Below are 22,504 nucleotides of genomic sequence, written 5' to 3'. Positions count from 1 at the left end.
CACTTGGGCAGGTAGCGAGTGACTGTGATTATCTTGTCTTTGAGGCAAACTTTATGGAAGGTCCGGCCCATACTGAGCCAATAAACTGTCTCCTCCTCCTCTGCTCGACGCAGAGAGACCAAACCTGAAAAGCCAAGAAGAAAGAGCACACATACAGTCACCATGGGCCTAGCCTCGCATAGCCAGACCATTCTCTACGACGCTGTGTTAACGCTGGAGAAAGGTCTGGCTGCACTCATAATCATTCTGCTATAGGGGGATAAAAAAATGCTGTGCCTTGTTAGTATTATTATTTTTTTAAACCATTCACAATTGTCTTGGGCAGCGCTAAGCTCAGAATGCAGCGACAGTGCCATTGCAAAAATAGTGTCGGAAGGGGAAAATTCGCACATGGGGAGGCGAGCTACGGCATTCAAATGGCTAATCCCTACAAAAGATATATTACATTTTATATTCTTTGTATATCTTTACAACCATTCACTGAAAGAACCAAGCAGGCCTTCCTTATTGCACAATCCAAATCTTCATCACAGAGTTGCCATTTTTTAGCGTGTAGGTTGCTAGCTCGGAGGTCGTCGTGTCCCGTAGCTACGGAGATCTCGGAAAACGGTAACGTGCAGATAGTGGAAAGGAAGCAGAATGCAGCGTGAATTACACAGCCAATGGCAGGCTTATACCCACAGTCTACATCCGGTAAATCAGACTACCATGGGACTGTTGACATTTCTTTTAAAAGATTCAGAGACACATTTTCTCAAATACTGAACCAGAGGTTGTAGACTGTTGTTTCTCCGCGAGTTATCACAAATTCATATTCAAGTTGTTCGTGTAATATCACAGTGAATATCCGATATCAAGCTAACTTTACTTTAGTTTAGACACATACATCCCACAGCTAAAATGCAACAGCTTAATGGAGCTGCTGCAAGGCATTGTGGGAAATGAGTACGGCATGACGCAGTTTGAGAATCAGGGACTACAACAAGAAATGCATACTTAAACTTCATACAAGAAGTCAAACATAACAATCACAAACTAAATCTGAGAAATAATGTATGGTTACATTTTGAAGCGAGAACACAGTGGGCAATCTGAAAATGTCAAAGATTTGAAATGAATACAGATACAAAACAAATGACATGAAACATTAACTTACCTCTGGAGTAAAGAGGACTGCTGCCAAGCGGTGTGGCCACAGTGGGCTGTGGTTTCCGGTTATTGGGTTGGACGATGATCTGGTAGCCCTGCATCAACCTCTGACAGATAAACTCCTCAAACACCTGAGATGCACTCATCACTGGAGCTTCATCTTCCCGCCTGAGAAAGAGACAGAACCATGAAAACAGATGAACACAGTCTGTCGCTGTGCTGTCTGATTTTATTGTCGTCGTCCTCCCCCCCCCCCCGAAACATGAAGGTGCTTATTTCAGCCCTTCAATTCAGACCTGCAGTCTTCTATTGTTGAGTGTCTTAACCTTTTGATTCCTTTTCTCAGCAAGATTATTATACTTGTTCAGATTATTATTTTTTGTGTGGACATTTTAGGCCTTTATTTTAATAGAACAGCTTAAGACATGAAAGGGGAAAGAGAGGGGGGAACGACATGCAAAGGGCCACAGGTCGGACTCGTACCTGCGGCCGCTGTGTCGAGGAGTAAACCTCTATATATGGGCGCGCACTTTACCAGGTGAGCTGCCCAGGCGCCCCAGATTAATCTCAATAGGTAAAAGCAACTATAAAAAGTGAGGGGGATGAAAGAGATTTTTGAAAAATGAGGGGGACATGTCTCCCAGATCCCCAGTGGAAATTTCATCCTTAGGCATCTGAATTTATGAATAGCTGTTGAGTGTCTTAGGTAGTTACAAGCACAAAGTGATTGACAATAGACTAGTCTATGTCCACGACGTTCCACTTCCGGGATTGCTCCGTTGCCGCTGGAAATTCCGCCGGATTTCACTCTTTTCGGCCGGATGTCCGTCTCCTTCCACTTTCTTTGTGTTGGCATTCTAAACTCCGGTGGATTTCTGAGGACTATGGTTAACTGCTCCTCAGATCTCTGCAGGGTAAATCCAGACAGCTAGCTAGACTATCTGTCCAATCTGAGTTTCCTGTTGCCTGACTAAAACAACCTTTGAACGTACACGTTCCACCAAAACAAGCTCCTTCCCGAGGCTATTTTGCAGCGGCACCGTGGCTCTGCCCGGTGCTAAGCGCCACCCATGACGACTGTGATTGGTTTAAAGAAATGCCAATAAAACAGAGCACGTTTTGCTCCCATCCCGGAATGCTGTGTGAACTCGCCAGACCCTCCGCAGCGCTGCGGAGAAAGGTCTGGGAAAGCGAGACTAGCAATAGACAGGTCTACTCTAAAGACAGGATGTTGTCTACCTCTCCAGGTCACTGTGCGGCAGCAGGTCGTAGCAGCCTTCGGTGTAGTCGTTCTGTAGCGCCTGGCGGTCTGGGAAGTAGTCAGTGGTGAGGGGCAGGCAGGCCGGTGTGGTCAGAGACTTCCAGTCCACCCCCACTGTGCAGCAGAAGCTGGGCACTGTCGGGGGTGCAGACAGCAGCAGGGCTTCAGGAGCACCCACACACGTACACACACACACATACATACACACAAACAAAAAATCCCCACAGCAGAGACAATGCATGTACCCACAGTGGAGAGGTACATGTGTGTGGGGGGCGGGGATGGATATAAAGAGGAAGGGGGAGCACAGTGGGGTGATAAGTAAAGAAAGGAGGGGAGAGGATGAAGACATGAGGAGAGGAAAAGAAAGAGGGAAGATGAAGATACATACCAAAAACAAAAAGAAAGTAGAAGAGAGGGGAAGAGAAAACACGTGTTACTTTTACTGGCCTCGTCGCCCCTGCTGGTGATTCCTGCGGGGCCTGTAGTTGTTGCTCGGTGATCAAACATGCAGATTGTGGCCCTGTGACAGTCTGTGATTGGCACCACTCACAGGAAAGGGAAAAAATGTGTCCTGAGCTCGGCAATGGTGTGAATTGTACAGTGACTGTGAGTGAATTTAAGCAGAGAAATCACATCATGCAAACATACAGATGGTGAGCACACTCTTACATAGTGTGTGCGAGAGAGATTTGTCTGACAGGAGCACCAATTACCCAATCCATCAAGAGAAATAGACTATGCATACCGCCATGCAGGAGTGAGATGTACACACAAGGCTTGTTGAATGCAAACAGGTCATGGTGAAGGAAAATTAATGGGAGGGCTAATTAATTAGAGAATTTTAACCTGGTAATATTTAATAAGAAGAATTAAGATCATCAGAAGGCCCAGAGAAAGACAAATAAAAGAGTCGGACAGAGAAAGTGAGGATACAGAGGGAGGAGGAGGGGTAACCCCTAAGTCACATGACCTGTAAGAGTCGTTTATACCTGTGACCCCCGGAGACAGACGCCCAGAGAAACCTGCCTGCCAAAGCTGAATAAGCCCTCACAGGTTAAAGACACCTCTGAAGGTTTATAACCAATATCAGTTTTGGTGATTAGGGATATCAACCTGATCCTGGGGTAATGGCTCCATGACAATGTTTGCGATTTATGAATTGGCATGTTTTTGTTTTCTTAGGTGCAAGATGGACTCACTTGGATCGGCACCACTTAGGGAAACGTCTTCAAATGTGGAGCTGCGGTTGGTTAGAGTTCCTGTACGGAGATCACAATTACAACACAGAAAGAGCAGCAAAGCTAAATAGCAAACTATCATTTCCGTTGTTGATTGTTCTGACGATTATTTTCTCAATTAATCTAAGCAATTTCAAAAAGTAACTAAAAATGAACATCAAAGTTTCCCTGACACCCACGTAATGTGTTAAAATGTCTTGTTAGGTACGTGCAACAGTCCTTAACCCAAATATATTTCATTTGGTATCATATATGACAAAGAAAAGCAGCAAATGCTCACATTTGAGAAGCTGGAACCTGCACATTTATGGCATTTTTGCTTAAAAATGACTTATACGATTGAGCTTTTGTAAGGATAGTTGGCAATTAATTTATTTCTATCAATTACTTGATGAATCATTGCAGCTCTTTTACATAGCTGTCCTTGTTTAACTGAACATGGCTCCATCATCATTTTATTTAAAGGTGCTCTAAACGATGTTGGGTGACGTTACTTCTTGTTGACGTTCGAAGTATTGTCAAACAAGCTCGCCCCTCCCTCCTCCTCATCCCGTCCCCTCCCCCTCCCTTTCACGCACTAATACATCCATGGCACTAACCCCCCAACCCCAACCCTCCAAATCCTTCTTGTCAGTTATTGGCTTGAACACTCTTTGTTAGGTTTAGTGGTGCAGGTTGGCCAGTTTGTTTTTGTTGCTTTTTTGGGAGCCTGGGCTGTCTGCAGAGACCACTTTTTTTTACAGTGCGTTCAGGGGACAGACAGCTAGCAGATAGAGAGGAGATGTTTGCTGTATGTGTATATGTGCTTAGAGCACCTTTAAGGCTGGCATTATTCTATATTTTTCTTATTGTCAACAAATTACAAGACCCAAACAACAATGTCTTACTCTGCCTTTTAATACTTTCTGACTTCCATATTCTGTATGAGACTCTCAACCAAAAGCCTATTGGTTCCTACTGAAGACATAAATCTTTCACAAATATATAGTTAAATTTTTTTAAAGGCTCAGTTACTTCCTAGCCTGCCACTGTAGTTTTAACAAACATTACTCAAACAGGAGGTAATAACCAAGACCTTAACGTGCCAAAAGTCTGGTGTGCTTCTTTTGTTACTACAAATGAAGTAAAGCTACAGAATATACACTATATATAAAGTATAAATCAGGGTTTAAACACTGACTATGTGTCAGGAGAACACTGTTTATGAGTAGGCATATCACCACTGGTGTTGTTGCTCCCTGGACTTCCAGTACACTCTTCCATCCCTCCAACAATGTAAAGGCCGTTCTCTCCTGCATGCCTAGAGGCTGAGCGCCTTCAAGAACAGATAAATAACAAGCATTCATCTCACTGTCTGTGCTTCAAGTAGGGCTGCTAGATTATGGGGGAAAAAAATCATAATCACAATTACTTTGGTCAATATCGACATCACGATTATTTATTGTGATTACTCGTTGACTTTTGGAAAGATGGTGCATTTATTGAACTTAAAAAACAGTGAAACAGTTAAACAAATCAACAGTGAAAACACCTTGAACTGTGAAATTTCCTTTAAAAGGTTTAGTGCGTAACTTTTTGATATTAATGAACGTCCGTTACATTCAAGCCATTGCCAAATGAGTTGCTACAAAGCTAATTAAGACAATCAGCTCCACACCACTCTCTCTGTGTTTCTCAGTATGACTATGTTCTGAAGATTGTGTCGTCTGGTGACTTTCCCGCGCAGAAACTGGAGTGAAGATAATTACCTCTTCTGAAGAGTCCAACATGTTTTTTTAATCCTCCGTGTCTATCTAGGCTACTAGCAACTGTGTGGAGGAGGAAGAGGAGGGGAGGCTTGTATCATGTGGACGCGCCGACAGTTTTGTTGTCGTTACTTAGAATTCCTCATGGGGGGAGACAGAAACTACGCACTATAGCTTTAATACTGTACTTTTCATGTTGAACTTTTTGAATTCCACTTCAAAACACAAGACAAAATAAAAGTTTACTACTATGTGCAAATTAACCTTTTCAATCGATTGCATTGTTTTTGTGATTTTGTGATCGCTAGGAGCCGAAATTGACATCGCGAATAAAAAGCCTTAGCTTAATTTCTCTACAAAGGAAACTTTAGTTTCTCGTGGTAGGCGTGTCTTACCTTCCAGTGGCTTCATGATAGGCCAGCTCCAGCAGCTCAGCGGAGGTGTGGGCGGGGTCTCTCTGCTGGCTGCCCTGCAGTTCCGCCATGTTCTGTCTGGTCTGGTGATGGATCTGGATCGCCTCTCCAGAAGGACCTGAAGAACAACAGTGCACATTCAGTCTGATGCTTGGACGTATGCCCTCCTTCGACCCTGCCACTAGCAGGGAAAAAAATAATAAATTATGCAAATGAGATCAATCACTAGCATAATGCATGACATGGCAGATATTTTACAACATATTAATTCTCCTCCTTATAAATATACAAATGTACGAAGCTAAATGCTCCATTAAACTATAATGTACTCACATGTGGTACCCATACATGTTGGGTACATTACAGCACATTATTCTATTCCACAATAGTGATATAGTAATTTTTCTGAAGATTTCATTTAATTGAGACATTGTTTATAGATCGAACACTCAGATGGAATTAGTACTGATACTGGTACTGATGTTCAATAACTCTAATATGGTGGTATAAGTGATTTTGGGGATCACTATTGGTGCTTTTGGAACAAAAATCCAGAATCATTTGTATAAATGAATATCACTCAGACATATACTTCAACATTTAAATGACGAAATCACAGACAACATTGAATCATAAATCACAACCTCTACTGTATATTCCATTGATTCATTACCCACTTCTATGTAATATAAACTCATTTACCAGTTTATTTGGTACATCTAGCTAAAACTAATTCACTGTCCTGCAATAGATTCTACTTACTGGATCACTATAATGTTTTGAGGGAGGTGTTGATTGAAATGTAGTATCGTTTTGGAGGCTGCAGTTTATTGGTGCTCCTGAACTGTACTGTGTTACATTGACGGGTGTCTCTATTATTTTATCACCCCATTTATATCAATGATGGTAAATGGTAAATACCACCTCTCTGTATAACACAATTTAGATCAAGACCACAAACTAAATCCCCCAAAATGATCACACATACAGGATTATCAACTCACACCTTAACCTAAGGTCCAATCAATTGCTGACTGCGTGCGTGTGTTTTCACAAGGCTGCGTGTCCCCCTCACCAATAAGGCATAGATACCCGACCCGAGCCCGACGGGTCCCAACGGTACCCGACGGGCCGGGCCGGGTTCGGACAGATATTTAAAAATTATGGTCGGGTTCGGGTCGGGCTCGGTCACATCAGCGTGATAAGGCATTTGCTGTAAAATGGTACTGTGGCTCCTTTAAGAGAGCTCAGTGTGTATGTAAAGTGGGCAGAAGAGAGATAGAGAAAGAGGAAGCAGACGTGTAGATGTGACCGGAGCAGAGTTGGTGGAATAAGTTGAAGTTTTGTACACAGTGTATGTGGTGTCCGAGATAAACTCCAGACTGAAAGCCAAGTCATTCATCTGCTCACCAGAAACAGGATTTTAACCGACGTTATAAAATGAATAACGTCGGCCCTGGAGGTAACGAGTCTCCCCTGGTTTTCTGATCACGGTCGGAAAAGAAGCAATCAGGAAAGGTTAACACATTGAACATTTTAAATTAAACAGCTTATTAACGTGCCCTTGTTGCCCTGTGTGCGCTGATGCGCTCATCTGTTGACATTTCTGAATGCCTTCCTACAGCTGCTTAATAAAAGCGGGCTTTCCACACAAACAAACGTAGGCTACATGTGTCATTAATATGAGAAAAAATGAGATTTTAACTGTATCGGGCTCGGACACAAATTTCTTAATGCCTGTAGGGCTCGGGCCAGGTTCAGTCACGGCTCTGTCGGATGCGGGCCGGGTTCGGCTCGATCAGACCTCTACTCACCAACAGGGAAGGTGTGCATCCAGCGCCGCCGGTTGGAGGTGAGCTTCATGGGCATCCTGGATGGGGTGAAGGGGTTTATGAGTGCTCTCTGAGGGGTGTAACCTCCTGGACGGATGTGCAGGGTGGACTCAGCACTTCCCACCGTGAACCTGCCCGGGGCACTGGAGTCCCGCAGTGGGTCCATCAGCTTCTCCAACAACTCTGAACAACAGAAAAACAAAACAACACAACAAGAACGGGATGGAGACAAGGACGAGATGGAGCACACTTTATCACATCCCTTGTCAAGGTTTCTGCAGGTTTTACCAAAGTGAAATTTAAGACTTTTTAAGACCATTATGAATGAAATTTAAGACCTATATCACAACATCATACAAAAAAATGTCATTTTCAAGCTAAGTATCGCTTAACTTGAACTTCCCCATAGCTAAAGAATAGAATCGGTTTTATGTCTGTAGTTCCAGCCGAAAGAGTCTTGCGAAGAGTAACACGAAAGCTGATTGGCTGTGATCTAAGTTGCATGTTGGTCTCATTTGTAATCGTAATACAGCAAATTATATTTTGAATAGCTCAAGAAACAACTACAACACCACGGAATCAAAAAAACAACATTCTAAAGCACCGCGAGAGCATGTCAATGAGCATTAGAGGTATCGTACATGGATGTAGAAAATTATTTAAGAGCTAAAACACAATATTTTAGCAAATTTTAGACTTTTAATTTTTGTTTTTTTTAAAGATTATGTTTTGGCCATTTTAGGCCTTTATTTTTATAGGACAGATGGAGGCATGAAAGGGGAGAGAGAGGGGGATGTCATGCAGCAAAGGGCCGCAGCACGGAGTCGATCCCAAGGCCGCTGTGTCGAGGAGTAAACCTCTATATATGGGCGCGTGCTCTACCAGGTGAGCTACCCAGGCGCCCAGGCCTTTATTTCTGACAGGACAGCTTTAGACATGAAAGGGGAGAGAGAGGGGGATGTCATGCAGCAAAAGGCCACAGGTCGGAGCTGATCCCAAGGCTGCTGCGTTGTGGACTGAGCCTCTGTATATGGGCCCGCGCTCTACCAGGTGAGCTACCCAGGTGCCCAAATTTTAGACTTTTTAAGGCCTTAAATTTTGATTTTGAAATTTTAGACTTTTTAAACCCCGTGGAAACCCTGCTTGTACCGTAAGCTTTTTCTCTTAAGATCTGGAGGAGTTACCTCTGGTGCTGGTGTATCCCAGGGAGCTGCTGACTTCATACTGTGCTGGAGGTATGCGGGGTATAAGCAGCATGTTGGACACAGCGCCCAGACTGTCATCAGAGGCCAGGCTACGCTGTTCTTCCGCACCTCCAGAGCGAACAGGCGGGGACGCGCCTATGCCTGCACTGATGTCCACCGAGCCCCAGCTCTTCCTCCCACTCGTGTCTTTGTCTCGACCCATCCTGAAAGACACACAGTCCATATGGTTCACAAGAAAGGATAACTCTGCCCTCTGTGTTTGATGGAGCGTAGTTTAGTGTTGTGCAAGCAGAAAGATACCTGAAGGTGGTGCTCCTCTGAATGCGTGAAGGACCAGGCAGTCTGAACACCTGAGCATCATAGGCGTCGTAGTCCACCTGAATAGGCAGGCTGTTTTCAGAGTCCTTTGGAGCACAGAGAGCTGGAAGAGGATGAGGATCATTAGGGTTCATCCTCTGGGCTCCATGAATATCTGTACCATATTTCATGGTAATCCTTACAAAAGTTGTAAAGCCATTTCACTAAAAATCTCAAAATGTCAACCTCATGAAAAAGTCAGGGGATCAACAAAGTCAATGGGATTCATACTATGGCCACCATGAATGTCTGTGCAAAATGTAATTCAATCCAGTAGATGCTGAGATCTGGACCAAAGGAGTGGAAAGACTGACAGACAGGCTGACACTTCCATCCCTAGCATGCCTAATAAAAATAAAGTTGTTATCTAATTCATGCTTCAAGAATTTAAAAATAGCTAAGAGAGATAAAGGGTCCCAACTTACTGTGGTCCTTGCTGCTCTTGAATTTCTCAGCATGGAGCTAGAAGACAGGTCATTTTTTAAGGAGATGTCAAAAACATACAAAAAATAATTTTCAATTAATTTAAGTCAAACAACAGTGCTGCTGCTGCTGCTGCAAAAAAGAAAAGTGTATGCACCTTGCGACCAGCCAGTTTGATGCGAGGTGTAAAGGAGCTACAAGAGTTCTGACTTTTGGAGGTGTAGAAGCTGCAGGCGTGGAAGAAAAAGATGCAAGCAAGAAATACATCAATCCATTTCACTTTTGCATAGAATTTAAATGTATCTTTATTTATCAGTCATGTTGTTTTACCTGTGGTTGATCCAGTGAGGAAGGTTGTAGTCGTCGCCCACGCGAGAGTCTCCGGGTGTCGTCCTGTTGTGCAGCTACAGAGAGAATGACCATCAGAAACCAACAGGGTTTTCCCTAACATTATAAGGCTTAGGTGCAGCACCCAAGCCGTTTTGGGCATCACCTAAGCCAAATAAATGTAAGATAAGATAGACTTTATTAATCCCATACTGGGGAAATTCCTTTGTTGTAAAATCAAAGTGAGCATCAGAACTAAATAAATTCCTTTTCGCAGATCTAATGATTGTGATTGGTCCCCAGTGGACTTCTTTAGCAAGTTTTGTCTTTAAGCTTTTTGAGTGATATTTATTTATTATCTGCTCTAGCTTTTCCAACGTTTTAGACACAGATATGGTAATAATAAAGGTCCAAATGAATGTGAAATTGCATTTTTGGTTATTAAAAAAACAACTTGAGGGAGGACCCCTAAACCCCCTGCAACATACGTGCCCTGACACACCAACCCGATTATCGGCCGTCGGACAGTCTGGCGAGGTCAGTGACTCGAGTCTGTTCGGTGTGTTCCGTGCCGTCGTCAGTCAGAGGAGCCATCGGCTTTAATTTGGGCTGATTTGACTTGTTGAATCGGTCAGTGGGCAGTCGGACTCAATGACCAATCTGATTGGTGGAGTGCTAGCCCTTGACTAGCGAATCAGTGCACTTATGTTAAAACACTTACCGGAAATGACAAGCGGAATGAGCGTGACGAACGCCTCTCAAAATCTGACGAAAATCTTTCAAACTGACCTTTGTCGATCAAAAAAACAGACAGATTCAGCAACTGCATGGCCTATTTCTCGCTTAAAATGTTTTCAGAAACACGTTTCGGTGAACTATTTTCGTAACATACAAGATCGTATACCGAATGAAATTCGGGAGAAGCCAGACCCACGTGACGCGTTCGTCATTTCCGGTTTTCATTTTTTGGGCGACAATACAGATTAGCGCCGCATGCTGTTATAGAGACGTATTACGTCTCACGCACGCGCAGAACGTACGCTCAAGTCGGCGTCGCTTCGGTGTGTTCCGAGGCACTTTTTGGACCGACGGAAGCCGAATGATCAGTCCGACTGCCTTTTCTGCCGACGGTCGGCTGTCTGGTTGGTGTGTCAGAGCCTTAAGTCTTCCACAAACCTGGGGAAAACACTGCCAACATGTATACAGCGTAATGCACCTTACAAAGACTTACACTCTGAATGTGTTACCTTGAATAACGGAACTGCGTGCAATGGCTGCTCCCCCATACACACCAAGTCTACACCAATACCTGAAGAGGGGAAAAGTATGTGTCACCAACACAATTAACTTCATGCAATGGACCTTTAGTTCTCTGTTAACAAATATATTTGTTCAGTTTGAAGTCCCGTGTGTTTGAAGTGCGTTTGTATCGTCACACCCACCGTTGTCAATCATCCGTTGTTTGGTGAGAATCATGAGCAGACGGTCGACTTCAAACACGCCCATCCCGGGAGTGATGACCACTGACATCTGGCCAGTGCGGTCGAAATTTCGGTTTATGTAGTGCTTGTCAAACACTGTGGGAGACACGGTGATTGTCAGCTTTTCGTCTTGTCTTTTCGGGTTAGTAACCTGTGAAAGACACTCACTTATGTGTAATTGACTTTGGATATTAATAGACATGTGTTGCGGCTGTAAGCAGTCCAACAAAGTGCTGCCGTGAGGGACTAAACACTGACAGATGATGCATAAACACACTGTGACGCGCTCGAGATTGTACTGCAATGATTGAGTCCTCCACACGTAAAATACAACTAGCACTGCAGTTACCAAACGTAAAGTTACTTTGTGAGTCAAAATAAGTGCGTTAGTGCGGCGGTCAACAGAAAGTGTTCGCTCCCAGGCTCACCCCCTCTCTGTCAAAGCCCAAAAAAACCCCAGGTGAACAGGTGAAGCAAACAAATATGTTATCACTTCGGCTCAAACCGCGGTGAAAACGCCCACCACCTACAATATAAGTGCACGATATAATAATCAATAAATAATATAAATGAGACCATAAACAACATACAATATGTGGCTCCTACAACATGTTCACAATTTCACAAGCAGATACCTTCCAAAGTCTTTTGGTAAAGACCTGCTCTCAGGTAAATACATTCTTCTTTATCTGAGAGCAGTTCTGTTTTTGTGTTAGACGTCTTACCATTGAATGAAAGGTTAATGGCCTCCAGGTAGTTTCCTTGTGCAGCAGTGGAGTTGTAACCACCAGGAAAACCATCTGGCACAAAAAGTAAAAAAAAAAAAAAACACAATGCAGGATTTTGTTTACAAAAGGCACTTGATCCAAAGATCTGTTAGTCAGCCAAAACACTTGACTTATTCACTACCTGCTTCTTTCAGCCGCACCAGGACGGGATACTGAATGAAGAGCTTCTTGATCGTGACCAGTAAGGATGTCCACTCATCCCGTCTCTCGTTCTGAGCCACGACCCTGGTCCCAAAATAGTTAAGCGCTGTCAAAAGACCTCTGTCATCCAGTTGCTAATTTAGATGAACTTGAAGTAAGGCATACAATTAAACGCTATGTACAATAGGACTGGGTACCGAACTTCAATACTTTTTTAGGCACCAACCGAATTTCCTCCTTAGCCTAAAGGCCTTTACATGGTTCTGCGGAGGCTTCACGTAGAGCTTTCGCCGTAGCCTACTAAGTGGCCTGATGTTTAAACTTGTGCAATGGTGTGTGCGTCGAGCCGGCATGTGTGTGTGTGTGTGTGGGGAGTGTGTGGTAGAGCGAGGGAGAAGTGAGAGAGTGACGGTGATTAACTTTGGAGCGAGTACCAACTCTAGAGTCATAGTGAGAGAAACAAAGTGTCTCCCCTGTTCTTTCTGACCACGGTGGGAAATCTGTAGCAGGAAAAGTTAACCCTCTCCTTGATTTCAATGAGTCGGGGGAAATGCAACCCTACCAAGCCACATCCGCTGCGACGTGTAGTTACATTTTTGGAGAGGTGCACGTCAGGCTACGGTGTAGGGTCCGGCGAAGACGCAGAGGGGTCTGCGGGGGGATGCCGTCGATTTGACGCACAACCATAAAAAAGGCCTTTAGCATTGAGTATTGAAAAAGGCCTTGCCATTCAATACCAAATTTCAATAGCTGAGGAGTAAATCTCATCAGCATCGGTGAGCCAATAAGCATGCAGCATGCTTCTACCAATATCTGATAACGCTGGTGATTGGCTGTCTACACGTTGAAGAGGCATGCACTGAAAACTCTACACAGAGACGGGCTCACGTGTGTGGTGTTGTATTTTGAGAGGAGCTAAGAAATAAATTAAAAGATTTGTACCGAAATGTGTAATGTTTTCATTTCTTTTGGTTAAAACGGATTTTGTAAAAATTGGTATTATAAAATGTTTGGTTCAGGAACCGGTATCAAAGTCACAGTATCGAACGTTCGTGAATGATACCCAGCCTTAATGTACAGTAACTACGGTTACCTGTAGAAGTCTTCATAAAAACGTCCCTCTGGATCCTGTCTGATGGACCCTCTCAGAATCTCAGGGAATTCATCTAAGGAAAATGATATTTGTATTAATGATAAATGCATTAATATGCATCGTAACTCACTGTGACAACATAAAAAAAAACCAGACTCACCAATAGTTTTGGCACTGTACAATGTACGTGAGAAAAGCACAACTGTCACCTCATGACTGCAGTTCTTCTCCTGTTTCAACATTAAAACACTGATTTTGTTTCTTATTTGAAAGAAAATGTTACAATGAAGGCAAACATGAAAGAAATCACAAACCTTCCACTTGGCGAAAAGGTCCGACAGGAAACAATTTACAGCTTTCTCAAAGTAGAGATCCCCTGAGAGCAAAACATTCAAATAAGATATTCTCCCCCAAGAGAGCCTCTATGCCACTGAAAGACAAACTAATTAAACCTGACACACTGTGAGTAACAAATCAGAGAGGTCCAACTAACCAAAGATGTCAAAGTCCCACATCTCACAACTCATCTGGATAAAGATGTACACCATTGCAGATGTGGATCTGAACACCACCTGTGTCACAAGGTCATAAGACATTTAAGAGAAATGAATGATGAATAACATAAAAGAATAAGTGACTATTTAATAGCAAGCTTTAAAAGTCAAAGAGAGTCAGGTCTGCATGCTTGTTGTCACAGTTCACATATGATCCTTTAACTATCCGTATGCCATGAACACTTTTTGGATCTGCCTGTGGTAAAAAGTATTTAAAATATGCAGTTCAAACAAACACCACCCCACCACCAATACCGCCCAAACTCACATGATGTGTTCAATGCACCGTAAGTTATGGTGCACTACACTATATAGTAACAGAAGAGATGAATACTGCTTGTCCAGATGAATATGTACCATTCATAAATATGTTTAAAATATCTTGTTTTATTTCTAGCTATGGTTTTAAAGGTGCTGTAGGTAGGATTGTGAAGATCCAGGACTTTGAAAAATTGAACATCGACAACTTCTCAGTCCCTCCCCCCTTTCTGTTAAAGCCCAAAACGTTCTCCTAAGCCCCTCCCCCCACAAGGGAGAATGAATGCGTGTGCATGAGTAGTGATTGACACGCAGTTAGACCCAAGCCCCCCTGGCCCTGATTGGTGCATCTGAACAGGGAGCTGTGGATTTTTGCAAATCCAATCCAGGCTGTAGGTGGTGCCAGAGGAGCCGGATTTTTTCTTAAATGACCTGCTTCCTGTAGTTCTACTGGAACATAGGGTCAGTTTCAGCAAATATGACAGAAAGTTAGTTTTATAAGTCTTACCTACTGCACCTTTAATATCAAACCCTAACCTGTGTGTTTTATGTGACTAATGTTCCTCCTTAAAGCTAGGTAAACAGAGTTTCATATAGGGCTGGGCGATATGGAGAAAATCAAATATCATGATATTTTTGACCAAATACCTCGATATCGATACCGCAACGATATTGTAGTGTTGACTATTGGTGCTTTCCCAAAATATTTACACAATGAGATTTTAGATAATAATCACCAGTAATGTGGACATAATGTCTAAGTGGGTAAAGGCAAATAATAGAACAGTTACAACAGACTGGTAAACTCATAAAATGACATCACTTTACTGTAATGCAGCCTTTAAAACCAGTAAAGGACAACACTTATGCCATATTACGATATTACAATATCCAAAATCTAAGACGATATCTAGTCTCTTATCATGATATCGATATAATATCAATATATTGCCCAGCTCTAGTTTCACAGCCTATTTTACGGATTTCTTTGTGTATTTAATGATTTTATTTAAAAAGCAATGTATCAGAAAGCTTTGTTGTCATGGTATAGGTGTTAGCAGGGGGGGGGGACTGATTCACGTATATCGTTATTTTTTTTTGCAATGATTTTTAAAACCGATTCTTTTCCCCAGAATCAATATTATTTTGTATTTATTTATTTTACCAATGATTCACCTAAATATTTTTGGTTTATATGGTACTGCCGGCTGCGACTACATTATATCCGTTTCCAGCAAAACAGAAAATGCAGAAAATCTATCTGTACTACAAATGAAATAAATGTCAGACTGACTGACGTGATGCGCATTCTTTTTAGAAAACAATTAGTGTTTTAGAAATGTCTCATTATATATTGTGTCTAGAAGTGTATTATTCAACTTTTGTTTTTATTAAAGGAAAAGAAAACTGCAATACAAATCGAATAGTCACTCATGTATCATCATCGTAAGAATCGAATCGGGCCAAAAGCATATCGTACCAGCCCTAATCAGTGTGGTGAGTCAAAACTTGCTTAACTGAAACTAATTTTAAATTTCGATGTGGCATTCTAGCAATCACAGAATACTTTGAATTCTTCCACACTAAGTGACAACACACTTCTGTGGTGACCTGACTAACACTAACATCCACTTTTACGGTCTACATAAAAAAGATCAAACTCATAGATTGTGAATACTTCAACTACTACTTCAACTACAGGTCTGCTTGCGGTCCCCAGAGTCCGAACTAAACAGGGGGAAGCAGCGTTCAGTTTTACATATCTGGAACAAACTCCCAGAAAACTGCAAGTCCACCGCAACTGTCAGTTCTTTCAAATCAAGGCTGAAGACCTTTCTTTTTGATGTTGCCTTTCTTTAAATAATTGTTAATTTATAAGTCCTCTGGGAGGCCCGAATTGGACTCGGTTAACTTGTTTTTATACTGCACTGTACATTTTATTCTCGTCTTTTATCCGTTTTTAATTTTTTTAATCATTTTTAACTGCTCTTTAATGTTTTATGTAAAGCACTTTGAATTGCCCTGTTGCTGAAATGTGCTATACAAATAAAGCTGCCTTGCCTTGGCTTACTTCATTGTTGTACTGTGGGTGCATCTGCTCTTACCCTGGTGTCTTCACTGATGTAGCCACAGGTCACTTTCTCTCCCTTCACCCAGAGTTCACTGGCCTGGGCTCTGGAGAATGTTCACAATCATTTCAGTCATCATCACCATTGCATAACTGGTTCTTTTGCTTTTTTCTTAACCCTCTGGGGTCTAAGTGCATTTTAACATTTCTTTTTTAAATTCACATTTTAGGCATATTTGCATATAACCTGATACCCATCAGGTTTTCTGCAGGTTTCACCAAGTCATATTTAAGACCTTTTTAAGACCATTATGAATGAAATTGAAGACCTATATCGCAACAAAAAAAGTCAGATGTCAGAGTCCCGAAACATTGTCCAATTCCCTGATTTCCTCATTGACATTATAGGACTGGTGTCTAGATTGGCTGCAATATAAGTTGGTCTAATTTGTAGTCGTAATACAGCAAATTATAATTGGACTAGCGACAGAAAGAACTACAACACCACAGAATTAAAAAAGAACATTGTAAAGTGCTGCGGGAACATTTCAATGAGCATTAGAGGTAGGGAAATTAAGACCTCTTTAAAATTATTTAAGACCTAGGACACAATACTTCAGCGAATTTAAGACTGTTTAAGAGCTAAAATTTTGATTTTAAAGTTTTAGACTTTTTAAGACAAGCGGAAACCCTGCCTTTCTGTTTTATATCAAAATGTTCAGAACAAACTCAGCTTTCTGTATAGTGAGGCCCACATTTGTTCCAGAGCAATTTGTAAAGAGATCATGTGGCCCTAAAGCTGAAAAGTTGATGTTGGCTTTTTGAAATTTCTCAAATCTCTTGTGAAAAGAAACCTAAACTCAATTGTTATGGTGCTTGAAATGAGTGTACACAAGTCTTGGGTTCACAAAAGTAGCGTAATATATTAATAAAATAGTAAATAAATGTTTAAAATGAAATTTTGTTATATCGGTTTTTGAATAGGACTGTTGTTAAACATCGCTTGGACTCAGCGGTGCGTTTTGTCCTCAGAGGGTTAACCTTTACACATAATGTACAGTATGTTTGCTGCTTTCGGTGCTGCTCAACCATAGAAACGTGTACACACGTTGATTTATTTCACAATAAAGTCACTATAAATTAGGGCTGTTAGCATTAACGCGTTAATCGCAATGCGATTAAGGGCCAAGCATAATGCGTTAATTTATTTATTTATTTTAATCGTATTAAATCGCATGCCGCCATTTATTAATTTATTTTCACTTCACTTGGCTTTGCCTTGTGCCTAACAGGCTACTATTTGTGAAGTTTGTCTGTATTTCACTGTAGAGGATTCCGACACCGGGATGTAACAATCTGCAGCTGCTGCTGTCGGAAAAACACAGACGGTGCGTTCAATGAAACTGGTAATTTACAGGCTCGTGGTGCATTCAAAGTTGTTGTTAAATGCCCTTTTCCCACCTGGTGGTTGTTTTTGTCATTCAACAGCTATTTACTAGTGAAATAAGTTATTGTTATAGTGATTACATTATTATTAAACATTTAATTTTGACGATATGGCCTTTCTTTAGCCGTTCTTTAATGTCGCCAACTGTTTAGTACCCTTCTTTTTTTTACTTTCTTAAAAAGTATGGGTTCAGGCACCGTTAAGGCACCAGTACCGTTTTAAAAGTACCGCTTTAGCATCGGTATCCAAACCAAACAATAACCAACCCTAATATTGAGTCTATATTCAAATGTGTGACTAGATTAAATATTAAAATCAAGTTCATAAAGTCATTTTCTTTGCATTCATTTGATTCCCAATCAAGATACACTGGTAAGAATTGCTTTCCATTGTTAATATGTACTTAAAAACAGTTCTGAAATGCAAAATAATAGAATTTTAATCATGTGATAAAACATGGGATTAATCGCGATTAACTATAGAAATTCAACAATTAATCGCGATTAAGAAAATGTAATCGTTTGACAGCCCTACTATAAATGCATTTCTGCAAATGTGTTCAGAATGAAATGAATGCTTAGTACCTGATTCCTGCAAACTCCACTTTCTGCGTCACATAAGCACACGTGCTCACCTGGAAAAAAGATTGTGTAACAGTTTAATCTTTACATAATTGTGCTATTGCACATTATACACAGACACTTTAACTTTCACACGGCTCACCAGACTCTTCTTTAGTCTCCACATGTCTCCTCTGCCGATGTACTGGTCCTTGAACGTCAGCTCCACCAGGTCCAGTGTAACATCCTGCAAGGAAGAAAGAAAAAACAAACATGAGAGATTCTGTTCAACTGACAAATGGTGGAGACACAGAAGGGTCACAGTGAACGTACCTTTGGGTCGACAATGTTAACAATGACATCCTGGTAAGCACGCAGCTTAAAGGCTTGTGCTACAGTCTGGTCCACACTGATCGTCTCTAGATAAGAACAAACTATCCATCATGGGTAATGAATAGGCAAGGCAACCATTACAGACATCTGCAATTGATTTATGCTGTATATTATAGGAGAAGCACTAACGATCAGTTTCATTGTTGACTAATCTGCTAATTATTTTCTCAATACATCAATAAAATGAGATAAGATCATGAAAAAAACGGCCATGACAGTTTCCTAAAGCCCAAGATGAGGTCTTAAGAGTGCTTGTTTTGTCCAACCAACACTTTAAAAGCCATAATATTTAGCTTAGTATCACAAAAGACAAAGAAAAACAGCAAATCCTCACATTTAAAGGTGCTCTAAGCGATGTCACGCGTTTTTTAGGCTACAACATTTTTTGTCACATACAGTAAACATCTCCTCTCTATCTGCTAGCTGCCTGTCCCCTGAACACAGTCTCTGTAGAGAGCCCAGGCTCCACAAACGCCAACAAAAACAAACTGGCCAACCTGCACCACCAAACATAAACAGTCTTCCAGCGTTCAAGCCAATAACTGACAAGAAGGATTTGGAAGTGGGGGTTGGGGGGGTTAGTGCATGGAAGGGAGGGGGAGGGGACGGGATGAGGAGGAGGAGAGAGGGGCGAGCTAGCCTCGTTTTGTTTGAAAATACTTCAAACGTCAACAAGAAGTGACGTCACCCAACATTGCTTAGAGCACCTTTAAAACCAGGAACTAAGTTATGTTTGGCATTTCCGCTTGAAAAATGACAAATTTTCTGCAAATCGATGTGATTAATGAACTTAACGTTTCAGCTGTATACTCTTTTATTATTATTATTATTATTATTATTATTATTATAAAATAATAATATTAAATAATTAGATCTTGCCTAATTGAATTCTTGAAATATAGCAAAGACGCATACAGTGTTTGATCATAGTTCATTTACCTTTCTGGAGGTCCTCTTTTAGGCTCTTCACTTGCAGCAGGAGAGGACTGAATTTCATAAGAGATTATCGGCTCAGTAGTGTAACAATATGTAATATGTAAGTGGCATCACAACAGCAATCCTCTCATTATGCAAGCTCACCTGTATTCATCTGTGGGGTGTGCGATCTCGATTATATCCCTTAGACTGACTTGAGGGAAAACTTTTGGGTTGACAACCAACTCATCATCTGCTCAAAGAAAAAGTTCATTTGAAAAATAAAAAAAACAATCTTTCATAAGAGAAACATTAACTTTGAGTGCATGAGTTGCAAGTTCTTCCTTACCGCTACCACCAAAGCCTTTCTTGTGCAGCACAAGCTTGTATGACTTATTGGTCTTCATAATGAACCAGCTGGGGATCAAAATCATTAGTTCATTTGTGATTTCTCAAAGTTGCAAGCAAACTAACACTAGCTTTGGTACGTGTTCTGCTGATTCAATTGGCTTGCCATTTCTAAACTCAATTACTAGATTAACCATTGTAACGCCGCGATCACTTATTCATTTAATATCGTTTGATTATAGTCTTCTACACAGTTGCGTAGTTAAGTCTATGGTGAGCTTTAGGCAAACTAATCCGAAATGTGCGTTTTAATTGGCTGAAGTAAAGTGGTTGAAACTGATTTGGGCTACTAAAGTTAGCGGTTGACCCATAATGAGCTGCCAGCCAGGCTTTTTGAAAGGACTACATTAACTTTGACGCTGCCGTAAGTAATGCACGTTCTCTCTATCACACAGACCTACCATACATTTAAAAAGGTATACATGTATTAAGATAACTTATTGTCGTATTGAAGTACACAATAACACATTAAAGTACATCGGTTAGAACAAGTAAACACATTTAATAAATAGAGCAGTACCTGAGCAGTCCCTCCTCAACAACTCAAACTCCTAGCAGCTCAAACTGCCCTGGGTTGTTGACACATGCTAGCCTAGCGTGTGCGTCTAACTTGAGACAATTTACAGCTACTGAACTAGCTAAGTCAACAAACACTAGCCCCAACGTTACAATAACCACTGTAATGAAAATACATCCATATAGTTGAAATACGTTAGAGACACCGTTTTAAGATGGAAATAGAAAGCAGTTTACTAGCTAACTAATCTGACGTTAGCTCACACTGGTTGTACTTCCTCCAAAACATGGAGATGTGTGATGTGATTGGTTCGCGCCGCGGCGGGTCAGAGAGTATTTTAGAAAAGGAAGAGGGCTCACTCCGCTTATTACCATCTTCGCTTTTTTTTTGGAACGCATGTTTCTTTCCAGTATACCGGAGCCATAGAGATATGTCTTTCTCTATCACTCTGCAGTATACCTGCGAATTCTACCACATTACACACACATAACACATTTATTTTTAATTGTATATACATGCACTTGTCAACCCTCGTCATATTTCGATTGAAAAGCAAGAACATACAACTATGATGTGCAGTAAAAGAAAATAAAAAAACCTAGGATGTGATGCAAGTGTATATTTAATTAATCTTTGTTTAAATATCTGGACCACCGCATTAAAGGCAAGCCTTTACTGTACACATTCAGTGTTTTTCAGTAGGTGAGAAAGTGCTAATCATTAAGGGATACATTTGCTTGTGAATCTTGCATAGCCATACTTCATAATTGTGAATATTATCATGACAGAACCGTGCAGACAGCCAATAAACCACTTTATTAAACATAATAGGCTTTGACAACAATACTTTCATAAATGCACAGCTGCTTACTATTGTCAGCTTTTGATTCAACGAGTCAAGATATCACTTTAAGAAATTACATAAATTATGACCATTATATACTTTTTTTTTTAAAAGGAAACATAATGGTTTGGTTTCCTTGCTCCCAAATTCCAGCGAATAAACTTTTATTAAACCTTAATCACCCACAGTAATGGGTGAGACATATTTCACAACAATACTGAATGATAAAAAGAAATAAAAAATAAAATAAAAAAACTACTACAGTAGCAAAGAAAATCTAAAGCATCCATGTAAGGGTGTCACTAGGGACAATATTGGCCTGTCCCAAATAAGTCTATTACTATCCACCTCTGAAATGATGCACATAATAGAGTTTGTATTTTACAAATATTGCAGGATTGACCAAGAAGACATTAATCAGACCATAAACTGATTTTAAAGGTCCCATGACATGCTGCTTTTTGGATGCTTTTATATAGGTCTTAGTGGTCCCCTAATACTGTATCTGAAGTCTCTTTCCTGAAATTCAGCCTTGGTGCAGAATTACAGCCACTAGAGCCAGTCCCACAATGAGCTTTCCTTAGGATGTGCCATTTCTGTGTCTGTAGCTATTGAGGAGGAGAGAGAGGAGGGGGGGGGGGGGGCAAGGTGGAGGGGGGGGGTGTGGCCTTGACCAAATCATTTCTAATAAGGGAAGAAGTTCCACTCTCTCGTTACTTCCGGCTTCTGAACTGGTTGGAGTTCCACTCTTGATCCGTATAGGGGGCGCTCACAGGCCAGTGCAGAATGAATGGGACTCTATGGAGCTATACCCCTCAAAATCCACTTTCAGGATATAATTTTTTGTCTAGTAATTTGAATGTTGTGTAAGAAAATACACACTGCTGGGTGTTAGATTTTTTTAAAGTGACTTTTTTGTTCTAAAAAGCCTTTTAAAATGTAAATGATGTCATACACATATACGGCTAGAGATACTGCTTTACGGCAAGCTCTGAGTCGCTTCCTTTGTTCTCTCGAGGCATCGACAACACAGCTAACAAGTAAGGCTCTCCCTGTTGTGCTAGAAAGAGGTTTGCTAATGTTT

The 22,504-nt window shown here is 41.2% G+C and overlaps 1 protein-coding gene across 3 annotated transcripts in view; it reads right to left on the bottom strand.

Moving 5' to 3' along the window:
• Nucleotides 1-20,872, bottom strand: part of depdc5 (DEP domain containing 5, GATOR1 subcomplex subunit) — a 36,871-nt gene extending 15,999 nt beyond the window's left edge. Inside the window, exons 1-28 of one of the 3 annotated variants that reach the window (XM_031310329.2) lie at nucleotides 20,580-20,872; nucleotides 20,001-20,068; nucleotides 19,817-19,904; nucleotides 19,676-19,722; nucleotides 18,677-18,777; nucleotides 18,507-18,590; nucleotides 18,368-18,417; nucleotides 16,374-16,443; nucleotides 13,950-14,028; nucleotides 13,771-13,832; nucleotides 13,617-13,686; nucleotides 13,457-13,529; nucleotides 12,344-12,447; nucleotides 12,160-12,234; nucleotides 11,396-11,530; nucleotides 11,201-11,262; nucleotides 9,957-10,030; nucleotides 9,784-9,853; nucleotides 9,629-9,665; nucleotides 9,147-9,267; nucleotides 8,826-9,049; nucleotides 7,624-7,824; nucleotides 5,792-5,927; nucleotides 4,872-4,966; nucleotides 3,613-3,672; nucleotides 2,389-2,572; nucleotides 1,157-1,317; nucleotides 4-124 (exon numbers count right to left, since the gene is read on the bottom strand). In XM_031310329.2, the coding sequence (XP_031166189.1) occupies nucleotides 4-124; nucleotides 1,157-1,317; nucleotides 2,389-2,572; nucleotides 3,613-3,672; nucleotides 4,872-4,966; nucleotides 5,792-5,927; nucleotides 7,624-7,824; nucleotides 8,826-9,049; nucleotides 9,147-9,267; nucleotides 9,629-9,665; nucleotides 9,784-9,853; nucleotides 9,957-10,030; nucleotides 11,201-11,262; nucleotides 11,396-11,530; nucleotides 12,160-12,234; nucleotides 12,344-12,447; nucleotides 13,457-13,529; nucleotides 13,617-13,686; nucleotides 13,771-13,832; nucleotides 13,950-14,028; nucleotides 16,374-16,443; nucleotides 18,368-18,417; nucleotides 18,507-18,590; nucleotides 18,677-18,777; nucleotides 19,676-19,722; nucleotides 19,817-19,904; nucleotides 20,001-20,058 (2,642 nt within the window). In that variant the 5' untranslated portion in view covers nucleotides 20,059-20,068; nucleotides 20,580-20,872. Of the gene's footprint in view, nucleotides 1-3; nucleotides 125-1,156; nucleotides 1,318-2,388; nucleotides 2,573-3,612; nucleotides 3,673-4,871; nucleotides 4,967-5,791; nucleotides 5,928-7,623; nucleotides 7,825-8,825; nucleotides 9,050-9,146; nucleotides 9,268-9,628; nucleotides 9,666-9,783; nucleotides 9,854-9,956; nucleotides 10,031-11,200; nucleotides 11,263-11,395; nucleotides 11,586-12,159; nucleotides 12,235-12,343; nucleotides 12,448-13,456; nucleotides 13,530-13,616; nucleotides 13,687-13,770; nucleotides 13,833-13,949; nucleotides 14,029-16,373; nucleotides 16,444-18,367; nucleotides 18,418-18,506; nucleotides 18,591-18,676; nucleotides 18,778-19,675; nucleotides 19,723-19,816; nucleotides 19,905-20,000; nucleotides 20,069-20,579 lie in introns of those variants that run through there. The other 2 variants (XM_031310331.2, XM_036005189.1) reach the window with 2 other exon arrangements.
• Between the last annotated feature and the right edge of the window lie 1,632 nt (nucleotides 20,873-22,504).

This window comes from Sander lucioperca, chromosome 9, assembly GCF_008315115.2.
Source record: "Sander lucioperca isolate FBNREF2018 chromosome 9, SLUC_FBN_1.2, whole genome shotgun sequence".
Classification (NCBI taxonomy): Eukaryota; Metazoa; Chordata; class Actinopteri; order Perciformes; family Percidae; genus Sander; species Sander lucioperca.
Note: the sequence above shows the minus strand (reverse complement) of the source record. Positions and strands in the feature narration are given on the sequence as shown.